The sequence below is a fragment of the Drosophila persimilis genome, unplaced genomic scaffold, assembly GCF_003286085.1.
Source record: "Drosophila persimilis strain 14011-0111.01,24,50 unplaced genomic scaffold, DperRS2 tig00000002-arrow-pilon, whole genome shotgun sequence".
In the NCBI taxonomy this organism is placed as follows: Eukaryota; Metazoa; Arthropoda; class Insecta; order Diptera; family Drosophilidae; genus Drosophila; species Drosophila persimilis.
In genome coordinates this window covers 17,563,818-17,587,126 of record NW_020825289.1, presented here as the reverse complement: position 1 = coordinate 17,587,126, position 23,309 = coordinate 17,563,818, and the positions used below count along the sequence as shown (strand labels likewise).

Genomic DNA, 23,309 nt, shown 5'->3' with positions numbered 1-23,309 from the left:
TAGCATAATAGCTTTGTTTGACCCCATACCAGCTTTTTGTGTGTGTTTTTAAATCGTATTTTGCAATCGATTACACTTTTTTTTGAACATTTAAACATAGTTAGATAACAATAACGATTTGAATATGAGTTATACTAGGAGTATGCGTAATATTTATGTTGTTGTTGTTCATTTATAAGCTATATTGTCTAATTCACACGTCTATATTGAATGCTGAGTCCCCCGAACGGGGAACCAAAGCACAAGGTTATACAATATAACCTTATGAAAACCGAACTAAACCTGTTGCTAAATATCAGATCAGTATAGATACATTTAAATACATATGATGTACAGGTTGCATACCCTGTACAATGCTCATGTACCGCAAAAATACATCTCATACATATGCAAGCCTGCCTTTACGAGTATATGTAATATCAAATCTCTGAATTGGTTAATATACTATAAAATGTGTGTGTTTGCATGATTGAATTCGGCAATTCTTCAAAGCGTGAAAAGTTACAACGAACACAAAGTCAAAGTCTATGTGGATTATGATTGGATTACAAGTCAATACGAGTAGGTATTAGATATTTTTTGTATAGTTAAAGTTTCACAACAATGGAACAACGATGATAATCAGCAAGTACTTCAGCTATGCGTATGTACAATTTTTCAATATAACCTCATTGTATACCTGCGATTTACTACATTTTGTTTGCTTTTCAACTTTCTTCGTTTTACCGATCTGGCCTAGTACTACAGAGCTATTTACCTCTATGGATCCTGCTCAATGCGTGCACAAAAATGTATTCCAAGGTGGCCCTATTCAGGTGGCGCTATGTTGCATTAAAAATTTGGGATTTTACATGATCCTGTACGTGATCATAACACTTAAAGACACTTGCAGCCATTCAAGAGTCTTGCGGCAGTATCCGATTGATCCAAGTTGATCTGAGTAAGTCGGGGAACGAAATCGGTAATACGCATGAGGGAAACATTCAAATTTTGGGTGCGAATACTCCTAGTTCGAGACTCTCTGTATACGAAAGAACTTTATGTAGTTTGAATGAAGTTTGTGGGGTAACTCACCTTAGCGATTTCATTCCCCACTTGTAAATGTAATTGGAGACATAAAATGCAAATAAAAACTCACAAATTGTGCACGCATTTCACTGGATTCGATCTTAGCCTATCCATTCGTATATGCTATGGAAATGGATTCCAAGTACAGTTGGTACCACAAGCCTATAAGAGTTCCCTAAATGTGTCAGATAACTTGTGTGTGTGTGTGTGCTATGTGGGCAACAATTTTACAAGAGTGTATTGCGAATATACGTATATAATAATGTGTGATAGTTTAGGAGTATATGTTACTGGGATATTCAACTAGATTCCGATAACTAACTTTAGCTTTAACAACTTTAAATTTTAAATTGATTTATTTAAAGAAGGTCGGGTTCGATATCGAGTAGCCCGATAAAGCCCGTGTCAAATGTCACGCCGTATTGCCAGAAAGCTTTAATGGGGCTGGGGAGCCTAGGAACGGGCAGCACTTTGTCTTCCAGAATTCGAGAATCGGAGAGAACAAGGGTGCCTGGTTTTTCGGTTTCACATCAATGAAACACACTTTCTTTGGAGTTCTTTTAACATTAACAAAAAATTTTCATTTATATGATTGGAATGCAATATTACCAATCCCTTTGGCAGAACGTCTTCGGAAAGCACAAAATTACTAGCACGAAATGAGTCATGCAATGCGTAAGGCCTCCTTGTCTTAGCCCAAACAGTCCATAATAATTTACATAGTCCCTTTCTCTGCAGATGGACTGCATACGAATCGCCCTACTCCCGACATCTTTCGCGGCGATCCATTTAAAATTCAATCGTACAATTTTCGGTATGCCGATCGACCCATCTACCCAGTACAGCACTACCAGAGGCCAGGGCCAGAGCCGCTCCCCTGCCACACGCCGCAATTCGAGACATTCTACCGCAATCCCAAGTTTTCCAGCGATCCCGAGTACGCACCGAGCGCGAAGCCGAGTCCGCAGAGCACCACGGCCTTCACGGAACACAGGCGCCGTAGGTTCCTGCGGGACTTCCAGTCCATTCCCACCACTCCGATTCGACGAACCTTCTCCGGTGTCTGCCAGCGCCCGCCAGAGGTGCGCAGTGTCTCAACGGTACCTCAGCCACCACGCCGGCTCTCGCCCAAGGCTCCCGTAGAAGTGACGAATTCTCCGCTTCTGAGGAGCTGCTGCAACCGTGGCGATTATCAGGCAATGGTTCGGGGCCAGAGCACCTCGTCGTTGGTGCGGAGTGGCAGCGGTAATGTGCTGAAGACTGGAGTACCTAGGAGCGCCTCTGCGGCCTCGTTTGACAGGAGGGAAAGGGAGTGGCAACGATCCGTTGCCACTAGAACCAGTTCCAACATCCAGCTTCTGCCTAAGAGAAGCGGCTACAGCGGTTGCGAGATCAACATCAACATCGGCGCCTTGGACTCTGAATCGGAGACGGACAACAATTTAACAATCAAGATTGAGACGGACACTTGTCTGTTGAACAACACGGACAAGGCAAAGCAGCCGGAGAGACGTAAGCGCTCCAGCAGTGCCAGCCGATCCCCCGTCACCTTCGATATAGACAAGCGATTGTCCAAGTTCAATGTGGCCGACAAAAAGCCCAGGAGAGGCTCGGACGAGGAGGCCAATCAACGGGAGTGGGATCAGGAGCTGAAAATGCAGCGAGAACGCGCCAGGCAGCGGGAGAGGGAGCGAGAAAATCTGCGCCAGCAGGAGAGGCAAAGAGAATACGAGCGCCTCCTCGAGCTCGAGGTGGAGAGGGAGAAAGACCGCCTCAGAGAGCTGGAAAGGGAGTCGCAGCGACGGAGAGAGTACCATGAGTACCAAGAACACCTACGACGGGAACAGTGGAAGCGGCAGGAAGTACCGATGCGTGCCATGCCCACATCCCCCCTGATGATGACCTCTCACTTGAACAGACGTACCTCCAACGATCGTCTGCCCGGGATGGTCCCCTTCCTGGACCGCCCACCTGCCGCGGCCAGTAAGCGGGCACAGCGTCTTCAGAACTGCTCCAAGAATCTGACATCCCTGAGGGGCCTAAAGAAAGCCACAGCTCCTCCTGTACCTCCTGCCTCCCTGTTAACTACAGCTCCCACTGTGCCTCCCGTCGCCATGTTTACCACAGCTCCTACTGTCAATCGTCCCAGGAGTCTAGAGCGGACCAGTTCTGGCACGTCGAATGGCAACATCCATGTAACGGTAACCACCAATGGTAGCAATTCCAGCCTGCGTCGGCCATCGGCCACAGGGCTGAACGAGCAGAAGAAGCTGAATGGAAGCTCTGGCTCCCATTCCCCCATTCTCACCAGGCTAAATAACATCCCCATTAGGATAACCACCTCGGGTCCGGGTGACAGGGACGTGGAGTTCTCAATGAACCAAGTGCGGCTACGAAGTCATTCACCCATGCCGGGTGTGGCTCCACGTGTGAGCACCAGTCGGATGCGACAGGGGGAGGACAGCTCTGTGCAGTCCTTGAATGTCAATATCAACGTCTATGCGGATAACACCTCGCGTACGATGCGTATGTGCGAGTAGAGGTAGAGTTTGTAGGTAGGATCAATATCAGGAAAATTCTGGAACCCCGCTCTTCAGGCGGGTAAATTCAGAGCGGAACGCAACGGGAATGTGTTCCAGAGTTGAGCTGATCTTGACCCCACCTACATACGTATGTACTCGTCGAATCGTTCCCAGATACAGATGCGGCACTCGTTTAAGCTGACTTAAAGTTCTCGGACTTTTGTTTTTAATTGGGTAGAAAGGAAAAAAAATCAATAAAAAAGTGTAGGTTCCCACAGATTGTGTTCGTTATTTTTTCAAAGTATATGAGGGCTAGATATCCTAGATTCCCCCCCCATTAAATCAATGCAATTGCAGGCGCCTTTGACACAGCAATAAAACCTTCTATTCTGGGAGTAGTGTTTTGGATAGAACTCCTAAAAGCTCAGCAAACTTTACATACATACAGTTGCATCTGTTTGTGTTCGATGCAACGACTGTACCTTGTAATGAAACTCTAATATCGTTTTTCAATAGTTCCAATTAATTCAATAATAAACATTTGGTCACTAAATTGCCTCCGGTATATAGTAGGGCTCTTAAGATCGTTGTTTTGGAAGGACTCTCATCAAACACATAGAAGAAGTCTATGATATTTCGTTCCCAGTCAAAACTTTACCCGTCTTCCCCGAACATCATGCCCGTCATATAGAGCTCTATAAATACTAAATTTTCTCTGATTAATGGATTTAAATTTTGGGGCTGTGCTTGTTCTTAACGTGTGCGATTTCTTGGTTTGTAGCTGTGGATCTATAGGAGGTTTCTTTTCGATATGATAGTAGAAGAAGGGTTATTTAACACCATAACATTGAACAATAATAACGATTTCATTTGAAATTGCATATGATATATCTGATATTGTTGGTTGTGTTTCCTTTTCTTTTTTTTTGTCGTTTACTTAGTTTTGCATCTTCTTTCACATATTTTTTTGTAATTTTTGGTCACTCTTTCGGCGACATTGCGTTGGAGTTTATTTTTAGTCATAGTGGGGTTCGGTTCGGCCTTTATTCGTCTTCGTCGTAGTTCTGATAGGTGACATAACGTACCTGTTCTCGATCGCGTCCGTAGATTAATGACTGCAAGGAATGGAGTAGAGCGGAGGATAGTAGTATTAGGATTAGTATTTTCAGGCATGCACAAGACAATGAAACTCAGGCGGTGACAAATAAATACAAATTAAAAGTTTTATTACAATCAAATTAAGAAGAACTTAACGCTAAAACAATGATAATGACTAATAATACAAAAACTAAATACTTAAGCGATCTCGATTGGAAAGGCACTAATAACGCTTAAGGCTACAAATTCAATTTCATCTCAGACATTGAAAACATAAACTTAAAGGCAAGCGCCTGCACCTAGAGCCTCTCGCTCTCGTATGCTTCGTTCGACTTTCCAAGCTCTGCCGTGCCATGCATAATGGCTGGACAGGATGCCGTCAGCTGGGGAATCGAATTACCGCCGACGGCACTGGCATTGGCCAGTTCCGTTTCCGGTTCAGCAGCAGCAGCAGCCGCAGCCGCAGCGGCTTCTCTGGCCATACGTACCTTTTTCTCATCGCTGGTCGGTGGATTCTTGAGGAAAGTAAGGAGCGGGGCGTAAATGAAGCAGAGAATAGCTATGCCGAACAGCATCCACTCGAAACCGATGCTCTTCACCAGGGAGCCGGAGAGGGCAGGTCCCACAGCAAAGCCCACGCAGAAGGCCACGTCACCCAGAGCGTAGACGCTGCCATAGACGGCTGAATGTCGGATGTCCACAAGATAGCCCAGCTCCGGCATCATCGAAGAGTCGACCATGCCAATGGCAAAGCCAAGGCCGGCGTTGGGAATAATCAGGTGTGTAATTGAAGTGGCCATGGGTATCTGCAATATTTCTCAATGAGTTCGAGCTCAAACCCAATTCAGACTTGTTGAAACAAGACTTACAAAGATCAGGCAAGCTCCAATGATGATCAGGCCGAGGCAGGCGGCAAACCAGCGTCCAATCTTGTGTCCCAGGGGTCCGAAGAGATTCGTGCCAATCAAATAGCTAATGGAGGCCGGCAGGAAGGCCACGCCCTGCTCCCAGCGAGTGGCTCCCATGTTGTCGACCATCCACAGCGGCAGCGAAGGTTCCAGCATGGCAATACCCATGTTGGCAAAGGTGATCGCCCCAGCGGCAATCAGTATGTACGGATCACTGACCAGAGACTTCAGAGATGGCGGCTCGGACTCGCATTTCTGCACCGATGGCTGCAGCATGAACAGCTGCAGCAGGCCATCGCCCAGAGCCAAGGCAGCCAGAATCAGGAATGGAGCTGACTTGCCCACAAACTCGTACATGACACCGCCAAAGGGCGGGCCAATGAGAACGCCCAACGCCAGGCCGCCCAAGGCAATGCCCATGGCATTGCCACGCTCCTTGTCGTCCGTAAAGCGATCCGCCAACATTCCCATGCCCGACACCGAAGAGCAGGACGAACCGATTCCCTGCAGAGCTCGGGCCACAAACAGTACCAAATAGGAGCGACCAAAAGCGAAGACTACGGAGAGAGTGGGATTGGCGAAGTTAAGGCTCTGAGCTGTGGTAACTTTTTCTAGCCAATTAAAGGAAACTCACTTATCGTGGAGAGGAACATTATCACGAAGCCGGCGAACATCGGTATGCTATATCCAATGCTGGGAAACGGGAAAGGCAAAGGGGCACAGTCATCATTGCAGCCCTACGGGTATGACTGCTCGTTAACTTACCGGTGCGTAAGGGGTCCCACAATCGGATTAACCAGCAGCTGGACGAAGGCCTTCGAGGCGAACAGCAGGCCAACCTCGACCGTCTCTCCAACCAGCTCGTTGTGCCGCTCCTCTAGCTCCCGGTAGTAGGTCTCGTTCTCTGTGGGATGGAATGGGGGGAACGGATTGGGGGTACCACCGTAAGTCATATTTTTAACGCGTTGCCAATTAGACTGCTGCTCACTTACCCTCCGGACTCATGGTGGAGATCTCAAGGGGAGCCGCCTCGCTGCCATCCTTGTTGCACGGACACGGCGTGGGCGGTGGCGGGGTGTGAAAGGTGAGTGGTGTGCGGGCATAGCTGTCGAGCGGGGCGTCCGGATGTCGTATGTCGTACAGGAACTCGGGTATGATGGGCACTGTGTACGATGCGGTGGGTTACGGAAGGTGTAATTAAAAAGGAACAGAAAACACACAAAAAAGATGTTCCTGCAATTACCCTAAGCGGCCGCTGGATGGCGCTGTTGCCGAAAGCAAGTCTATAGCTGCGCCGCCACGGCCGCTCTTTAATTGCATTTGGTGCTAAAAGTTTTATAATTGCTTTGCCAGCGCCAGAGATTGCCTCGGCCTAATTGAGTTGCAACCGGCAACAAAAAAGGAGGGCCAACCAGGCAGGCAGGGCAAAAATTGTGCATACGCCACCAAGGCGAGACGACGATGCGTTTAATTGACTCTCCAAAAGGGGATCCCCAGTCGGTGTTCTGGCCGCCTCTAGCATAACCTGTCCCTTCCCCTTACCCCATCTAGGGGAAATTCAATTTGTTTGTTGCATGTTTCGACTCAGTTTATATTTATTATCAACACCAGTAAAACGACTGCATCACTCAACATTTGCCGTACTCGGGCTGGTACTCGTAATTGCATTTCCTGCCAAAGGCTAGGCCGAGGTCGGACACGGCTGATGGCAATGGGAATGGGAATGGGAATGGGGATACGGGCTTTTCAATTGAGTTGCCCGCTGGTTGAGTGAGTGTTGAAAGTAGTTTGAAGTATGTACTGTTGAGGTAATTTGTTTGTACGTGGAGTCGTCTACATAGACAGGGATTCGTGGTTATCCCACTGACATAACGAGTGGAGCCATATGGGGGTGTGGGTCTGCCATTAATTGGGGCTTTTATGTTGGTTTGTGGGGTCAGGTACATAGTAAAACTTCTACTTCTACTCATATGCATAGGCGCCTTCATAACTCCTTGCTGCAGGCTTGTGCTGCCTCGTGCTGCCTCGGTACGAGGCCCCGGTGTCTTCCAATGAGTTCAAGCGAAAGTGGAAGTCTCGCCCGACCTGGAACCGACTTTGCCTTAGACTTATGATGCCTCGTGTCAACCACATCCACCTGTCACATATGTCGGCCATGTAAGCCGACTTGCCATTTGGCAGCCTTGCCAAAAAGGAAACCCCCATTCGGCAACAAAACCCTTTGGAAGTCCATGGAATGACATGCAAGCGGAAATGTATGCAAATTTCGTACGATTCCTTTAATTGGGGTTAACCACTTGGAATGCCACAACATCCAAACGATTAGCCAACCGATTTTATGCGACAAAAAGAAAACTGTTGCCTAGTAATTTGTAGGTATCAAGTCCCCAGCCACTCATTAAACTGTCTCCAAAGCTTTTGACACACAAAAAATAATCATTCTGGAAAAGCACGTGCAGCATATCGAGGGATGGCTTGGGTTTGATGGGGGATTGGGTGCTCGTGGTGGTGGAGCAGAAGTTACCCAGTCGCTGCTCCGGTTGCATTTCGCGTGTCGAAGACACTTAAAACCGCAAAGCCAAAAGGAAAGCGACTCCGGCAGTCAGGCAGCCATGCAGCCAGACAAACAAACAAACAGGGACTGGAGCTGGAGCTGGAGCTGGTGCTGGAGGTGGCCAGGGCTACGAGACTTGGTATTCTAGTACGCAAATTATTCTATTTTGTTAGAGGAATGGGTGATTTCACAAAGAAAAGATGGAGACTTATTCACCCGTATAACGATCCTTCGATCTTTAAACAATTCATTGGTTAAATATCTGAATTTATGATAAGAGTCCCTCGATTCACTCATAAACGTCTTTGAAGGTAATGCTATCACACTTTCCAGCCTGTTGTTCAATATTTTACGACATAATCGGGACCATTTCGATCCAAATCGGTTTGGCAAACCACTTTCGTTCAAGTTCAAGTAAGCCTTGTCAACAGAACTTAAGCTCTTCTCTAAAAGGTTAAAAAAGTTACAAATAATAAGTGACAAACAGCAGGGACCTTTGCCCATCCCTGTGGCCCATCCACAGGTCACAGATACATCGATATGCAGGGCGACATTCGCTGCGCTGGCGATGATGGTGGCGGCATTGGCGGCGTCGTCAAGCCAAACAGCGGCGGCAGTGAGGCAGCAACTGGCGAAGCAGTCAGTCATCGACAAGCGACGAGGCACAGGACCACAGGCAAAGCAGCCACAAAAGTATCCTCCCCGAGTTGGTTGTTGGATCCATTAATATGCAAATCATTTAATTACTCAGAGGGGGAGAGGCGGAGACTGAGACTAAGCAGGAAATGCGTCCCATTTGGGAGTCGGCCAGCAGGCCTCTGTTTGTCCGCTCCGTGTGGCAGGAGACGATAGGCAGGCGGCACTTCATCCTCGACTACGAGCCGCGTCAGAGGCAGCGCTGGATGCGCCAGAGGACGCGACCGAAAGGTAAGTTGCAGGTGTATCTGCCAAACGGTCAGTGCGTGATGGACTACTGCATCCCACAGCGAACTATCCGCAGACCCAATCCTACGAGGAGTACGAACAGTCGCCGGAGGAAAGTATCGAGCTTCTAGACGAGTATCTGCTGCTGGATGCCACCAAGCTGACCCTGCAGCAGCAACAGTCCTTTCCTGCTTTGGCCGGAAGAATGAATCCCACCTCAGGCTCGGCCACGGCGCTGGGCGGCAGCAAAGAGCAAAGACAGAACAGTCGTCAGGCCAAGAGGCGCGCCTGGCTGCTAAGCAGGGGAAAGACCTACCACCTGGACCACCATCTGGCGGAGCATCAATCGAGACGCAGCTCGCTGCAGGACCCCAGCACACTCTCCGTGACGGCGAGCAATCCCGAGGAGCGTCTGGCCGAGCGAGTGCTCCACTGGCTGGACCTGGCCGGACGGACGGACATTGTGAAAGAGGCTCCCATCCAGCCAGTCACCAGCAGTGCCCAGGTGACCAGGTCCAACCAGAGGAGCCAGCGCATCCAGCACCGTGGAGTGAGCCTCAAGCGAATGGCGACGACGGCCGCAAGCCACCAGCGCTCGGTGGCAAGAAAGCCCAGTGCCAAACCGCAGCAGACCTCTAACCACACAGTGGTTACCTGCTCCTCCACTTCCGCCTCAGCCAATGCAAATGCCAAGCCCATAACTATCATCTTCAACAAGGAGGGCATTCCCGTTCGCCTCAATCGACCGGCCCGCAACATTGATCTCTGTGCGTTGAGCAGCAGTGCCAGTGCCACGAGACGTCTGGCCGGACAGTTGGCATCCGCCCGGCTGTACAGTGGGGCTGCCGCCTCCCCCTCGCATTCCGAGGAGACGCGCACGCCGCCGCACAGCAGTCGGGGACTGGCCGCCAACGGTGCCGGTTCCTCTGTCAGCCTGGACAGCCGGAAGCAGCTCCACATCTTCATGCCCAGCCTGCCCAAGAAGGGACTGTTGCCCTCGGTTGCTGGCTCTGCAGAGGATGCACTGAGCGTCAGTTTCAGTGAGTTGTGCCAGCTTTAGCTGGGAAATCGTACCATTATTATTATTATTTCTGAGTTGTAATTAATAAAGCCCAAGTATATTCCATCTTACTATAATGTAAACAAGTTTTGGGTGATCGGCGTCCGATATGACAGGGGGCTAAGGTCCTCTGTATATAACGCTAGGCGATCGCTTGTCTCTGTTTCCCTTCCATAGAGCTATTCAAAGTTCATTGGCATTCAAGTGGTAAGAGTGTTTAATTTGCCCAACCTCAAGGTTCGTCCCATACCATACCATATCGTATTTGAGGACTATTTGCCTGTGCGAAACTTTGCTAAATGTTTCCGCACGTGTTTACCTCGGAAGACAACAAGCGTTATATTTATGGGGCCACAGAAGTGCCACGCCTTAAAGGTAGAGTAGGGGAGCCAGCTCTACCAGCCTTTGTTCTTGTCCTATTAACATGCTATTAAAACAAACCGCAACAAATGGGTAAACAGTCACAGATCCCAACGAATTGTGGCAAACCCTTGGACAACTTTGACTGTTTTCTCTGGTCTTGGGTGTTCCTGGGTAAAGGTAAATTCATTTTTTTTAATACTGAAAATCACTGTACCCGCTTTTTAGGTAGGGAATAGTAGGCTCCTTGTACTTATTAATATCCCACAACCTTTTGTGGATTTTATTGATTTCCGTTTTTGTTTCGTTGCCATTGAAAGTTTTCTTTTGCTTGGAATTTGGTTCGGCTTTCGTTTATTTTTGGATTAGCCGGCGCCCTGGGCCACGCCCACTTTCTTTTGTTTTGATTTTGGTTCTGACTTCATTGTTGATTTTGACATTCTCTGTGGTTTAAGGGGCGCGATCCGGGAAAGCAAAAAGCGTAATCAGTGTAATTGTGGAAATGTTGCATGGTAAATAATAAAATAAAGTTTTGGGTAAAGTTTTTTTAATGAAAATGGCACGGTAGAATTTTCCCTTATGACATGGCTCAAGGAAGAAAAAAGTTTCGTGCATTTTGTATGAATATAACCGATCCGTCACTTAATATGCCTGCCATTTGGATAGATCGGCCTTGATATAATGAAAATAAATTATGATTGAAAAATAAAGTATACGAGTAGTTGGAATTCTTTAGTGAATTTTCCGCCATTTTCGATCAAGTCCAATGGTGGTTTTAGGAGTTTTAATCTACTGAATAATTAGCTGTTACTAGGTGAAAGATCTATAGGATTTGATTCGAAATCAGCACCATGAAAGTTCGAACTTAGGCCCCTAGATGCCGGCCCCTTTTTATGCCGCTTGGAGAACTATTTGTCTTGGATTCACTGTAGACAGGACGTAAACTAATTATGAACATTACGTATCCGTCAAACGAGCGGGTAATAGGGCTTCAACTGTCAGCCGATTCGAAGGGAAACTTCCTTTTGGCTCTGGTTTCTGTCGCGCCCCATGTCGGCGACACCTGCAACTGGCTGAATGCCACACGTGGCAAGTTGTCGTTGCCTTCGTTGATTTTATGACTGACGCTTCAGTATTCAGATTTGCTTCGAATATCGATAGGGGGGATGGGCATTTTTCCCAATGACTCATTGCGTCTGGCATGAAAGCAAAAAACAGCGAAAAAGCCGCACGATTGTGACCTTTGCCTCCAGTCCTGGCTTGCGGAATTCATGAAGAACCCCAACCCAAAAAGAAAAGTTCTTTGCCTTCAAGGCGAACCAAAGACAAAGGGAGCCGAGAGCTGACTGCCTTCGCAGCAATTACTTTGCAGGCGAGTCGGAACTTTGGAACTTTTGAAGCTCCGCCCGACGAGCAAAGAAAATGCGCAACAATATATGGATTACACACATAACAAGGCAACTTATAGACGGGCCCGATGTCTGCCGTGACTTATTCGCGTTTCAGCAGCGAGCGCGGCAGGTGCTCACAGGAGAGTCCTGCGAGTCCATTGCTAACAAGCAAAGTTTTCCGCGGCGCATTTTAATTTTCCGGCCATTAGTGGCAGGCATGTCCGTGTCCGATGAGGACTCCTCCGTGGGCAGCCCCTTCAAGCCGGCAACGCCCACGCCCACGCCCGGCGGCCAGGAGCGAACCAAAGGGCGACCGGGACCCGAGAACATGCGCCACCAGCACAGCTTCGAGGCCCGCTACAGCAGCATCATCCAGAAGCAGATCTGGGAGACCAGCATCAACAAGGACGTGCTGGAGCGGCAGCTGAACGCCTACTTGCCCTTCTCCCGCAGTGCGTCGCTCAACAAAGACGGCTCCGGCGGCTTCGACCAACTGATGCCCAGTGGCTCAACGAAGGCCCGCTCGCTGAGAACCACGCCCACCCGACGACCGGGTCCCTGCCTGGAGAAGCTGGAGACTGTGGACGTGGCCGACCATCAGGCAAAGCCATGAAGGCTTTGAGTTCTTGCTGGCTTAGAGATCCTTCTTGGGCCATCCAAGATAGTGGATAGCTGATATTCGACATTTTTAGACTAAGATCATAGGCTAGTTAAGCTATTGCTTAGTTATTTTGGAATAAGTATTATTAACGTTTAAGTCTAAAATTAAACAATAAGTCCTATATCCTTTGAAAACTCTCCTAACTATCACTCTCTCAATATTCCTCTAAAGCACAACAACGAACTTTTTAGTATTTGAATAACTTACTTAAATAATTTTGTAATTTCGTTTTATTGCTGCCCGGAAGACCCCCAACTTGGGTCCAATTTAATGCTTTCAAATCTACCCCTATTTAAAGCTTCATTCTTCTACTAAGTATTCAATCTCTTTCAATAAAACAAAAACCTTATTGCATATTCAATTTGGAGTCATTCGGGCGTCGAAGGGATACGTACGGATACGGATAAGGGACCGAGACAACAGCACATCTATGACCCATATAAATCTCCACATGCTCCTAGGCTAAATCTAATTTATGAGAATATTATGCGATACAGAACATGGCGACAGCTACGGGGGCAATGGAGGAGGGATGAGGCTGAATAGAGGGTGGCTGTACAGAGATCAAATGAATCAAATAATCAAAAGTATTCGCAGCTATTTTCGCTTCAACACCTTGAGCGCGAAGGGAGAAAGCACTTAAGTGGAAATGCCTCGAGACGCAAGCTAAAAGCCCTCTCCCCAGAACACTCTCCTTCCTTTCCACCCCATCCGTGCCATCCATCAGTCAGTGGCTGGAGAAGAAACAGGACAAAAGTTCGGGCTGGAGCTAATAGTTTTGCTTCAGCTTTTTCCTTTGACTTTCACTTCCGTTCCCTCAACAAGTTGCTCGAGTGGTTTTCCTCTTTGGTTCTCGGCTATTCCCCATCGCTACGTGTATTTGTCTTCGGCTGGGTGGCCGGCCTGGCCCCAACTTGTTGATTTAAATTCATGAACGTTTAGCACAAAGAAAACTCCCCCTCCCTTTGCGTTTTCATTTTTTTTTTTGTGTGGCCTGTTGTATTTGTCAGCCACAGCCACAGCCGCAGGCTGGAGCTGGAGCACCGCCGGACAACTGCGTTCCCACTCAATGTCCATGTGTTTGTCCAGACACTTGACACAAGCACTTGCTCCGGACACATCCCATACCCCACTGCTGCCACTCGGACGGACGAGAGCTTCCCCTGGTTGGGTTTTAGTGTCAAACGCAGGAGGGTTTTCAGTTAAAACGCAGCTCCCTGTGCGTGTCTATTTAATTGACTGTCGACCACTTGGAGCTGCTCCGTTCAGTTACGGCCCAGTCCGGTTCGGTCCATTGGTCAGCGGCCATGGGGTTTTTGTTAATGACGAAGGATTGGTACTTCAACATTGATTAGTTGTCGACAGGGTTGGGCATGACAACCTAGTTGGGCCTAGGGCTACGGTTTGATTTCCCTGCAGGCTTTTCATCGAAAAATTAGCAAAATTAGAGAATACACTAGGATTTGATTTGGACAAAGATCAGAGGCTTAATTGACTCCCAATGGATGGCCAACAACTGTTGTTCCTACCATCCAGATCTTGAAAATCTCTCCCATCAGCACTCAATGACAGTCGAATTGATGAACCGACATGAGGATGAGCATTGACAGCTTCTGTTCAGCAGGAAAACCGTCATTAGCTTAAGTGGTGCTCTGTGGTAATTTAATGGCGGCACTCCACTTCCTCTACCCCCCTGTCCCTTTGGAGAAACGGACCATTTCCAAGCGATTGCCTTCCATTGCAAAGATAACCAGCCACAGGAGATAAATGGTCATGAAATGCTAATGGGCTCCGGGGAAAAAGATTTATTCATGTATATCAAAACCACCCATCCAGTCATTTCCCAGGTGCACTTACCCACTGTGGTCAGCAACATGTTGTCGAGGAGCAGGGCTATGGCAACGATGACGAGGACAAGACGGTTGGAGCCGCGCCAGCTGACCATCCAGGACTTGGCGGCGGACCAGGACCCGGCAGCGCGTGGATCCTCCTGGCGATACTGATCCGGCGGCGGTTGGCGGCCCGTCTGCGTCTGCGACTGATACGTGGGCGGCGGCGGGGCCGGGGGCTGCCTGCCAACGCCGAGAATGCCGCAGTCCGTGTCCATGTTGCCATTCTGCTGGTTGCTGTCCAACTGTTGCTTGAAGGGATTTTTGCTGGGTGTGTTGATGCCACCAGGATGCTGTTGCTGAGGTTGCGGCTGATTGTTGGCGTTTATGGTGAAGGAGGTGGTCTCACTGCCGCTCGCTGCTCCTGCGCTAATCTCCGACTGCTGTTTCTGCTGCTGCTGTGCTGTGCTCTGCGAGAGTTTTCTTGGTCCACCATTGCCCGCATCAGTCGATGATTGCATTGCGTCGCTAGCCGCTAGTTGCTAAGGGTCGGACAGGGAACAACTGTGATTAGATCTAAGCGGATTGCCTTTTAAACTGCAATCAAATTATAAGCGGCTTTGCCAGCTCCTTCTCAGGCAGTGGCAGTGGCGGTGGCAGTGGCGGTGGCAGTGGCGGTGGCAGTGGCAGCAGCAGCGGGAGCGGCAACGCCAATGCCAGCCCCGTGCCCAGTCTTATTCCCACCACCATCCCAATCCCATTCCCATTCCCAATGCTGCGTTCGCCTTATGCCTCAATGATTTTCGCTAATTAAAAATAAATTATATCTTGCGATTTGAATTAAAAAGTTTATTTCACACGAGAACTCGCATTTAATAGAATCATACACAATTTAAATATTTATTTAATTGCCTTCCCCATCCACTCCCACACACACAAACACACAGTGGCACAACGGGGCGTATGCGCGACATTTGTCATTGAAACATCTTTCGTTGCCTATCGCAGGGCGCAAATTGAATTTGAAAACATAATTCGTTTAGAGAGCGTGTCGGGACTGACACAAAAGAGCCAGAAGGAGCTGGTTCGAGTTCTTTAAGTTTTCGACGAAAAATTGAATTACCCAACAATTAGTGCCAAAAAGGTTTTCTAATTGAGGGTAAAACGAATGCAAAGATACGATACGATTGACTAAATGAATATGGATGCAATCAAAGTGGAAGCAACTTCCCAGCCATTCATAAAATAATTTTCCTAATTTGCTTGTGCAATAGGAATAGAATATATATGCATATATTTATGGGACCTGTCCAAGTGCTTCAATTGATGCTCTTTGGAGCGGATGACAAGTCTGTCACTGGATACCATATGTTTCAATTCGGAATACGATTGCATGTGTCTGATAAATGGTCTAGGAAGCACATCGCACAACGCTCAATAAAAGCGAATGAGAATTATACTGCGACTGTGTCACGTTTTGGGGGCGTGACAGGCGCTACTACATTTTAAATTTTAATTGATCCAATCTGTCCAAATTAAATGTAAACAGCAAAGCTGACGGCATTAGTTCTAACTACTAACAAATGCAATCATTTGCTTAAATAATAGGAATGTAGTATGTACCTAGCAGGCACGTAACTGGAGTATCTGTTAATGCTGCTCGATCTTACCTCACAGCTAATTCTTTTCTGTAAGAGTATCTATTTAAGATACGGGAATATCAGTTGCACAATGAGCCTGAGCTCCCGCACAGCCTTGAGAATTTATAGAACCCCTGTTATTGCAATTGAACTGCTTTACGATCTTCGGTACGCGCACAGAAATATCAATTAGGGCGGGCGGGACTCTGTCCCAAGGCAGTTCTCTGTCAAGATGCAACCAGGAAGCTCTGATCTGATCGAATCAGCTTAATTGCACTTTCACTTTCGGCTCACGCTACGGTTCTCGATTCGTTGGTTTTCTTCGGTGGCTGGTGTCGTTCGTGGCGCGGACTCTACCGACAAGTCGTCGCTCTCAGCTCAAACTAAAAACTTTGGCGTGCTGCCTGAAGCTTATTAAACGAAATCATTTTTGCACAAACAAAAAAGATTTTCTGCCTTTGGCATTAGTTAGTTTATCGCTCGTGTTCGTCATTTGCCGTACACAGAATTGTCTGAGCGTTCTCTGTCTGTGTGTGTTTCTGGCCGGGAATCTCTGTATTTGAAATGAATGCACAATGAAAAGTGTGTAAAATACATTTTAATAATCATTAATTAGCAATTGGCATGCAATTTCGGTTTTTACGCCTATGGGAAAACCGAAACCAGACAAAGGCAAATGCTTATAAAAAATTATGCAAATTCCGTTGGCTCACAACTCGAAATTCGATTTCGCCCTCTCATAGAACAAAGAACTGGCAGTTCGACTTGTGCATCCAGAGCTTGACTGTTTAATATTTTCAATTTCGATCAGATTATAAATTAATTCCATTCAATCTGATCATATTCCGGATACATCCCGTGCAATTCCACACAACAATAAATTAAAGCAAGAGGAAACTCTATAAACTCTGTTTGGTATATTAAAGTGGGGGTACAATTGCATTTCGTAAATTCAAATATAATATCCCAAAAGAAATAAGTTTATTCAATATAAGCAACTTTTTGGAGCCATTTCCCATCGTCTTATATGCTATCTGATAAATCGATTTGCTTGGGTCTCAGGACAACTCATCTGTAAACCCCTTTAGATAAGTTTAAAATAAATATCATTGCCAGCAGACTTGTGTAGGGTATACAGAATTCAGCGATGGCGAAGCAGCTTCCGCTTGCACGTGCGCTGCGATGCAATGCGATGCGATGCGATCCGATGCAGTGCGATTGTTTCGTTAATTATTTATGCTCTCTCAGTTGTTTCTTTTGATTGCTGTTGTCGCTGCTTCTATTCTAATAATTGTGTCTGCTGGTAGGGGTAGGAGCTGTGCTGTAGGTTGAGTGGAGCTTCTGTTAATTGCACAATATTCATTTTCAACTGCCGACGGTCAACATTTAGTGCGGCTACTTGCCACATGCCTTCTCCACTAGCTTCGACACGCAACTTTATTTAAATTGTGCTCATTTTTCAGATTCTTATTAATTAACACGAAGCTCAGCTCAGCTCCGAGCATGAGCACGGACTTGAGCTTGACATTGAAGCAAAACATATAAGAGCTCTTTGTCCGTTTTATTACGCTTGAGACCTTTGCTTGGATTACTTATCCGCGAGTAAACTCATAAATTCAACCTGTTATCAAAGGCTGCAATTTCCCGCATATTGCCCCTATAAGTCTTATTGTTCTGTAATTGCCATTTTAATTGCAAAACGGTAGCCGCTCACCCATATAGTAAATGGGGGAGCCGTGTAAATGAGCCCCTCTAAACTAATTAGTTCAAATCGATGCCAACTGGCAATCATCCCAGAACGTGTCTAAGTGGGTATCATAGATCATACGACTTGATCACTCTGATGGTTGAGAGCTGACATAGAAAACGAATGAAAGACGAACAACAAGCTCTGACAGGGAATCAAGGTATAACATACTTTAAGATGATGTCCTCAAACTCTTCATCTGGCTTCATTGTTAATAATATTGTTTAGATAGGACTCACCTGGGATATTTTTTATATACGGCTTGGCTTCTCCTCCTTCGCCCTGGGGTCTACTGTTGCTGGTTTGTCTGACGCTCTTTAGTTTTGGGGCGGGTGGAAGGTACTTATGTCTGTCCTGCTTCTGGTTCTATTGCAAAGGAAACTTGTGGATGTTGCTATGATGATTGCTGGTATGGTTGTGTTATTTGGCCGGTCTTTTGGCGGGTGAAGTCGTGCGTTGTTGGAGTATTCCTGTGGGTGTATAATAAAATGAATCAATAAATTGCAAAATGGTTGTGTAAATATAGAAGCGTGCAAAAGCGTGCAACGGATTTTCTGGTCCTTCATGCAACGAATAACTGTGAGCCACTTGTGGAATGTTTAGTTGAAAGTCGAGCGGCATTCCTTTTGAGTGGAGTGAAGTGTTTGCTCTTCTGAATAGCAAGTTCTTTGGCCATAAAGAAAGCTCACACAAAGTACGAATTATGACAATAAGTTGCAGTGAAGAAAGATTTATTTTGTTGTTGAATGTTGAAACCTTTAAATATATCTACAAACTTTATCATTGCGGGTATCTGTGGCATTTTTCTCTCTTATTTATTTAGTTAATAATATGTTTTCACAACTCTATTGAAACAATAAAAACTTATCCCAAATATTCGCAAACATAATCGATTCCCAAAAGGTAAATACCGTCAACAAAAATCGGATTCCATCCCCACAAATTACTCAATGAGACTGCGGCTATTTGTCCCGGGCAAACAAAGATAAATACATATATGTATGAATTATTTGTCTTCGATTTTTCCCATGTTTGCCAACAAGCCAGGCAAATAATCTTGTGTGCCCACCAGGCTCGATTCAAATCGATTAATAAATACTCGCACATTCAATATATTTAACAGCGTTTGTTGCCGCTTTAAAATGCTAATTTCAGTTTCGGTTTTGACGGGTTTACCGCGGTACATTGACGAATCTCAAGATATGCAAATGAAACCCGTTTGAGTAAATTCACATGTGGAACTTGGAGTCTCAGCTTAAACTAGAACTTTCACTATTATCGTAATGCGTTGAAGAAAACCAAACTATTTAAATATATTGTATAATTTATTGGGAGGGTCGTCGGCGTCGTCGTCGCTCTTTCAACTGGAACTTACACCCTTTTCCCTTGCGAGTTTTCACATATTTTTGGATGTTTTTTGTGGGTGTTGGTTTCCGCTTTTAGGGGTTTGGTAACGCACTATCTCAGTCGCACATTTGTTAGAATTGATGTTTAAAATGAAACTTTAAACCACATTTTCGTGGCAATCCAACACAAAATGATAAGGCAGTGCCACAAGTGTCAGTATCAGTGTGTGGCGCTGGTGCTGGTGCTGCACTGGAAACGTGGAAATCTAGCACGTCCATCAGCCACGAGATCTCATCTCGCACTGAAAGCCAAAGCGAGCGCCAGCGGCGCACGAGGCGACGGCGATAGCGACAACGACAGGGAACGACTGCGTTCAGGATGCGGCTGTGGATGCGAGGACTATGCGAAGAAGCAGCAACAGCACCAGCGGCCGAGGCAAAGGCAGAGATAGAGACAGAGGCAAAGGCAGCGCAGTCGGCACTCGCTGCCACTTGTTGTCTGCCGCTGCCTGTTGCAGTCCATCCATTCCATCCCATACCATCCCATACCATCCCATCCCCGTTATCCGTTTGGCCCTGCTCTGTCTCTCTCGTTATCGCTCGCGCTCCCATCACTCCCACTCCGAGTATTGATGAAAACTGCCAGCGGCAATGCTTCTGCTCAATTGCCTTCATTGTGTGTGGATGTAGCCGTGTCCATGTGCGTATGTTTGGGTATCTGTGTGTGGGCTTCCGTTTTCACTGTCAATTGCGTTACGCCTGGAAGTATGCAGCGAGTTTTGGGGCTGCCGGAGAGGCAGGCCACACATACGCATACACACGTACGCATTATGCCTAATTGATTTTCGCGCTAAGTGGCAACGCGTTTGCACAAGGGTGTGTTTGGGCAGAACGGAACAGGGGAGGACAGACGATAGCCAACATTTTTGGATAACACTTGACTCCGCAACCAACGTCGGCTTAAAGATCAATATTAAATCGAATTTTTTTTAGTTTGTTCTACATTTAGGAATTATTTAACAATTTCCTTTCTGACTTTATATGTAAATTAAATGATTTAATACAGGTCTTCAAGTCAGTTGAATAGGTTTTCTGCACCTTCCGCACAGTTTTCTTTACTCGCTTTTGTTTTGCAGAGTTTTCTATACAATTTATTTATACATATTCTTTACGCACACTTCTTTTAACAGCTTCCGAACATGATGGTCTGATCGTTATGTATATGCCACCTCTTTAAGCATAATAAGGTCAACCATTTATGCTCCCTTGTTATCTCGGAGAGTAACAGGTGCTTTGCATACTTTCAGGGCATCGGCCCGGATAAAACCAGAACCCGAACGTGTTGTTGCCTTGATTCTGCCAATTTCCGGGGGAGCAAGACGTACATATGTATGCATCGAAGATACCACACCTGATGGATAACCGAGATGAATTTCAATCAATCAACCTACTTATGTAGAGCCCTACAATTAATCCGTTTCTGGTGAAGTCTATTAAAGCAGCTAACCGGATCAGGAGCTTGATATTCACACGCGACTGAGGCAGAGATAGGGAGCAGACCGGACCAGACCGCAACGATTGGAAAACGACACGCGACTGACTTGGAGACAGCGACCGAAGCAGACCCCAAAGGCAGAGGACAGGCTCGGTAGTATTAATAGGCATTGATGATGGTTGTGCGGCTGAGCCGAGTTCTGCGATCACGTCTAGGGCTTGAATTTGCATATAGAAGTCGATATATAAAACTTGGAATCCACAGCAGAAAGCAACGGCCAAGTGAAACAAGGCAAGAAAGAGGCAATGGCAATGAAAAAATACTTACATATAAACAGGTCGGCCTGCTGAACTGAACCGAACTGAACTGGTCAAATGGGATGTGGGGGAGAAACCTTGAAGAAACCCATCTTCGAAGAACTCAAAATCACTGGCGATATTCGCTCGAGTTAAACGAAATTATAGTATGGAAATGTATGCAGATGAAATTGTAATGAGCTACTATGTTAATTAATAAAATACAAAAAGAAAGATTCATTTATTAATTATTGGATGTGATTATGGAGTGTCGATATGTAAGGAATTTATTTATTGCTAATAACTGAGGCTTTAATTGAAGCATAATTCAAATGGAAATACTTGAATCGACTTTGGTTTCCTTTCGACGAACACAAAAACCGAATAATAACACGGAAGAACCCGCTCACAAAATCGATATCCCAACACTTTCTTTTGTGCGGAACTTTTCGAGGAAAAAAAGCATCAACAATAGAGCCATGAAAAGGTGGAGAGTTCCATTGAAGTGTTAAAGTGGCGTCGCCCAAATAACTTCAAAGTTAATGGACTAGAAATCGACCAGGACTGATGGCATTAAATAATACAGTAAATACGGGAATGAAATGCTTTTGGGCCGTGAGCAGCGGCAATATGGCAGTTGGTCAGAGCTAAAAGCCTCAAGTCCCTTACAATGTGGGGCCTGACAAATTGAATTTGCCACATATGACAGCTTTACTCGGCCTCGCTGGGGTTATGGTTACGTCGATGACAAATGTTGCTAGCAGGACACTCCAACATATGCGGGTCATTCCGTTGACAATCTCTGCCTTGTAGTCAAGTCTTATCACTAAAGCAAAAAGGCTGAAAAGCAGAAAGAAGGAGATGGAAAACGGGACAAATTCATTCGACCGCAATTGTTTAATTTCCTTTTGTTTGAAAGGCAGTGTAGGAGCGACCGAGCCGGACAAAACTTCCCCCTGGACGGGCTGGAGCGGAGCTGTCATTAGCATTTGCGAAATCTATTTAAATTCACGAGTGTGGCCCCAGTCAACGTTCAAATGTCACCCTTGGCATGAGAGGGAAATATTTTTCATTTTTATACAGAGGGATGAGCATGCGATGAGATGACGATAAGTCCCATTCTGTGCGTGTGGGTGCATGGAGTACCGCATATTTGGTGGCATTCAATTGGAATATCAACACGTGCCACATCATCTTCATCTTCAGCTCCTGCTTCGACTTCGGCTGCTGGTTTGGCATAGTTGGGTTTGGTTTTAGCCTTTCCCCTTGGCATTTGTCTTAGTCCCCCAGCATGAGCACGCCTTCATTAAGAAATTCCGCAAATATTTTGAAAAATTATTGCGGCAAAAGGAAAGGGCACTGACAATGCTGCATTGAAGGAAGGAAAGGAAGGGTTTTCGGTGTTGGCTTTCAGTGAAAGTAAAGTTGTTGATCGATTGGTTAAAGATTCAGAAAAGAATTTATTTGCATTTGTAAAGAATGTATCTTTTATTTAATTCTTTGTTGAATTAATTCTTATTCTGCTCTCTCTTTTCTCAGCTCAAATCCGCAACTATGAAGCTTTACATTTGACCCGATTAAGTGGGTTTAAAGAGGATAAAGAATACGAATAAAAGAAAAATTAATTGAATATATACGCTTGATGCCATTTATTTAATTTGTCAGACAAGGACCTCCCCCCTCATCCTGAGGCACGAGTACGGAAGACGAGGCCTGCGCAATGCTGGATTCACGGGGCGTGTCCGAAGTCCACCAATCGGATGGGTCGGATAATACGCAATGCGTTTATCCGCCAGTAAGATGTATGGGACACGAAGCGGAAGGATGCTGAGGTCCTTGCTCGGCTCTACTTGTTGCACGCCATGTGCGGCCGGGAAGGAGCCGCTGGAAAAGCGTGCAAATTGATAATAAACGCACTTGGCACGTACACACGCACCCGGAAAGGTGGAGAGAGAGGCAACGGCAGGGAACATAGAACACTTCTAGCCACATTTATGGCAGTTGGCTTTCCTTTTATGCTTTTGATTTATGGCGCGGCTCTTGCACTTAAACAATTGTCGCATAAGGGCTTGCGGACAGTACCAGGGGCAGGGGCAGGGACAGTTCGGCAATAATCATGTTAAAACCATTTACAATTCGAGCTCCACAATGGGTTCGAATGAACCGGAAGTGGTCAACTTTTGAGCGCTGTCCCCCCGGAGCTATGGCACATAGCCGAGTAGAAGATTTACCATCCGCAGAAACGTCCACATTCAAATGAGATGTAGGCAAAAGAACAAACCATTTCTGGAAGCTTTGGTAACGATCAATCTTATGAATTATATGGATTAGATCCAGTATAGTACTCGTAGCTAAAAGGATTATGATTCTACCAAAACAAGATTTCAAATCAAAGTTATGACCTCTTGAA

General features: G+C 46.3%; 4 protein-coding genes across 6 annotated transcripts; 3 read left to right on the top strand and 1 right to left on the bottom strand.

The window, feature by feature from the left end:
- The first annotated feature begins 441 nt into the window (after nt 1-441).
- Nucleotides 442-4,017, top strand: LOC6592758 (stress response protein NST1). Its single transcript, XM_002017840.2, has 2 exons — nt 442-1,743; nt 1,807-4,017. Exons 1-2 carry the CDS (start codon nt 1,728-1,730, stop codon nt 3,606-3,608), a joined length of 1,818 nt encoding a protein of 605 aa, XP_002017876.2. The 5' UTR covers nt 442-1,727; the 3' UTR covers nt 3,609-4,017.
- A 479-nt stretch (nt 4,018-4,496) lies between these two features.
- LOC6592759 (synaptic vesicular amine transporter) lies at nt 4,497-19,410 on the bottom strand. Of its 3 annotated transcripts, XM_002017841.2 has the most exons (9): nt 19,138-19,409; nt 18,002-18,232; nt 14,404-14,917; nt 6,589-6,759; nt 6,362-6,500; nt 6,231-6,289; nt 5,558-6,153; nt 5,177-5,494; nt 4,497-4,705 (listed from the first exon to the last, which is right to left on the bottom strand). In XM_002017841.2, the coding sequence occupies exons 3-9, from the start codon at nt 14,894-14,896 to the stop codon at nt 4,634-4,636; spliced, it is 1,848 nt and encodes a 615-aa protein (XP_002017877.1). In that variant the 5' UTR covers nt 14,897-14,917; nt 18,002-18,232; nt 19,138-19,409; the 3' UTR covers nt 4,497-4,633. The 3 variants fall into 3 exon arrangements, with proteins under 3 accessions (XP_002017877.1, XP_026841006.1, XP_026841007.1); XM_026985205.1 differs by lacking the exon at nt 4,497-4,705 and having other exon boundaries at nt 4,850-5,494; nt 19,138-19,410; XM_026985206.1 differs by lacking the exons at nt 4,497-4,705; nt 18,002-18,232; nt 19,138-19,409 and adding an exon at nt 16,046-16,365 and having other exon boundaries at nt 4,850-5,494.
- LOC6592760 lies at nt 8,832-10,621 on the top strand. Its single transcript, XM_002017842.2, has 3 exons — nt 8,832-8,843; nt 8,902-9,077; nt 9,137-10,621. Exons 2-3 carry the CDS (start codon nt 8,936-8,938, stop codon nt 10,132-10,134), a joined length of 1,140 nt encoding a protein of 379 aa, XP_002017878.1. The 5' UTR covers nt 8,832-8,843; nt 8,902-8,935; the 3' UTR covers nt 10,135-10,621.
- On the top strand, nt 11,908-12,584 carry LOC6593096. The gene has a single exon (XM_002017843.2). The coding sequence runs from the start codon at nt 11,917-11,919 to the stop codon at nt 12,496-12,498; it is 582 nt and encodes a 193-aa protein (XP_002017879.2). The 5' UTR covers nt 11,908-11,916; the 3' UTR covers nt 12,499-12,584.
- Nucleotides 19,411-23,309: the final 3,899 nt, after the last annotated feature.

What these genes read in the sequence shown, in the direction of transcription:
- LOC6592760 (XM_002017842.2), top strand. Translation starts at nt 8,936, where the DNA reads ATGCGTCCCATTTGGGAGTCGGCCAGCAGGCCTCTGTTTGTCCGCTCC. An exon ending in CCAGAGGACGCGACCGAAAG is followed by an intron (nt 9,078 to 9,136) that starts GTAAGTTGCAGG and finishes TGCATCCCACAG; the next exon opens with CGAACTATCCGCAGACCCAA.
- LOC6592759 (XM_026985205.1), bottom strand. Translation starts at nt 14,896, where the DNA reads ATGCAATCATCGACTGATGCGGGCAATGGTGGACCAAGAAAACTCTCG. An exon ending in CATGTTGCTGACCACAGTGG is followed by an intron (nt 6,760 to 14,403) that starts GTAAGTGCACCT and finishes CATCGTACACAG; the next exon opens with TGCCCATCATACCCGAGTTC. An exon ending in AATGTTCCTCTCCACGATAA is followed by an intron (nt 6,154 to 6,230) that starts GTGAGTTTCCTT and finishes CTCTCTCCGTAG; the next exon opens with TCTTCGCTTTTGGTCGCTCC.
- LOC6593096 (XM_002017843.2), top strand. Translation starts at nt 11,917, where the DNA reads ATGCGCAACAATATATGGATTACACACATAACAAGGCAACTTATAGAC.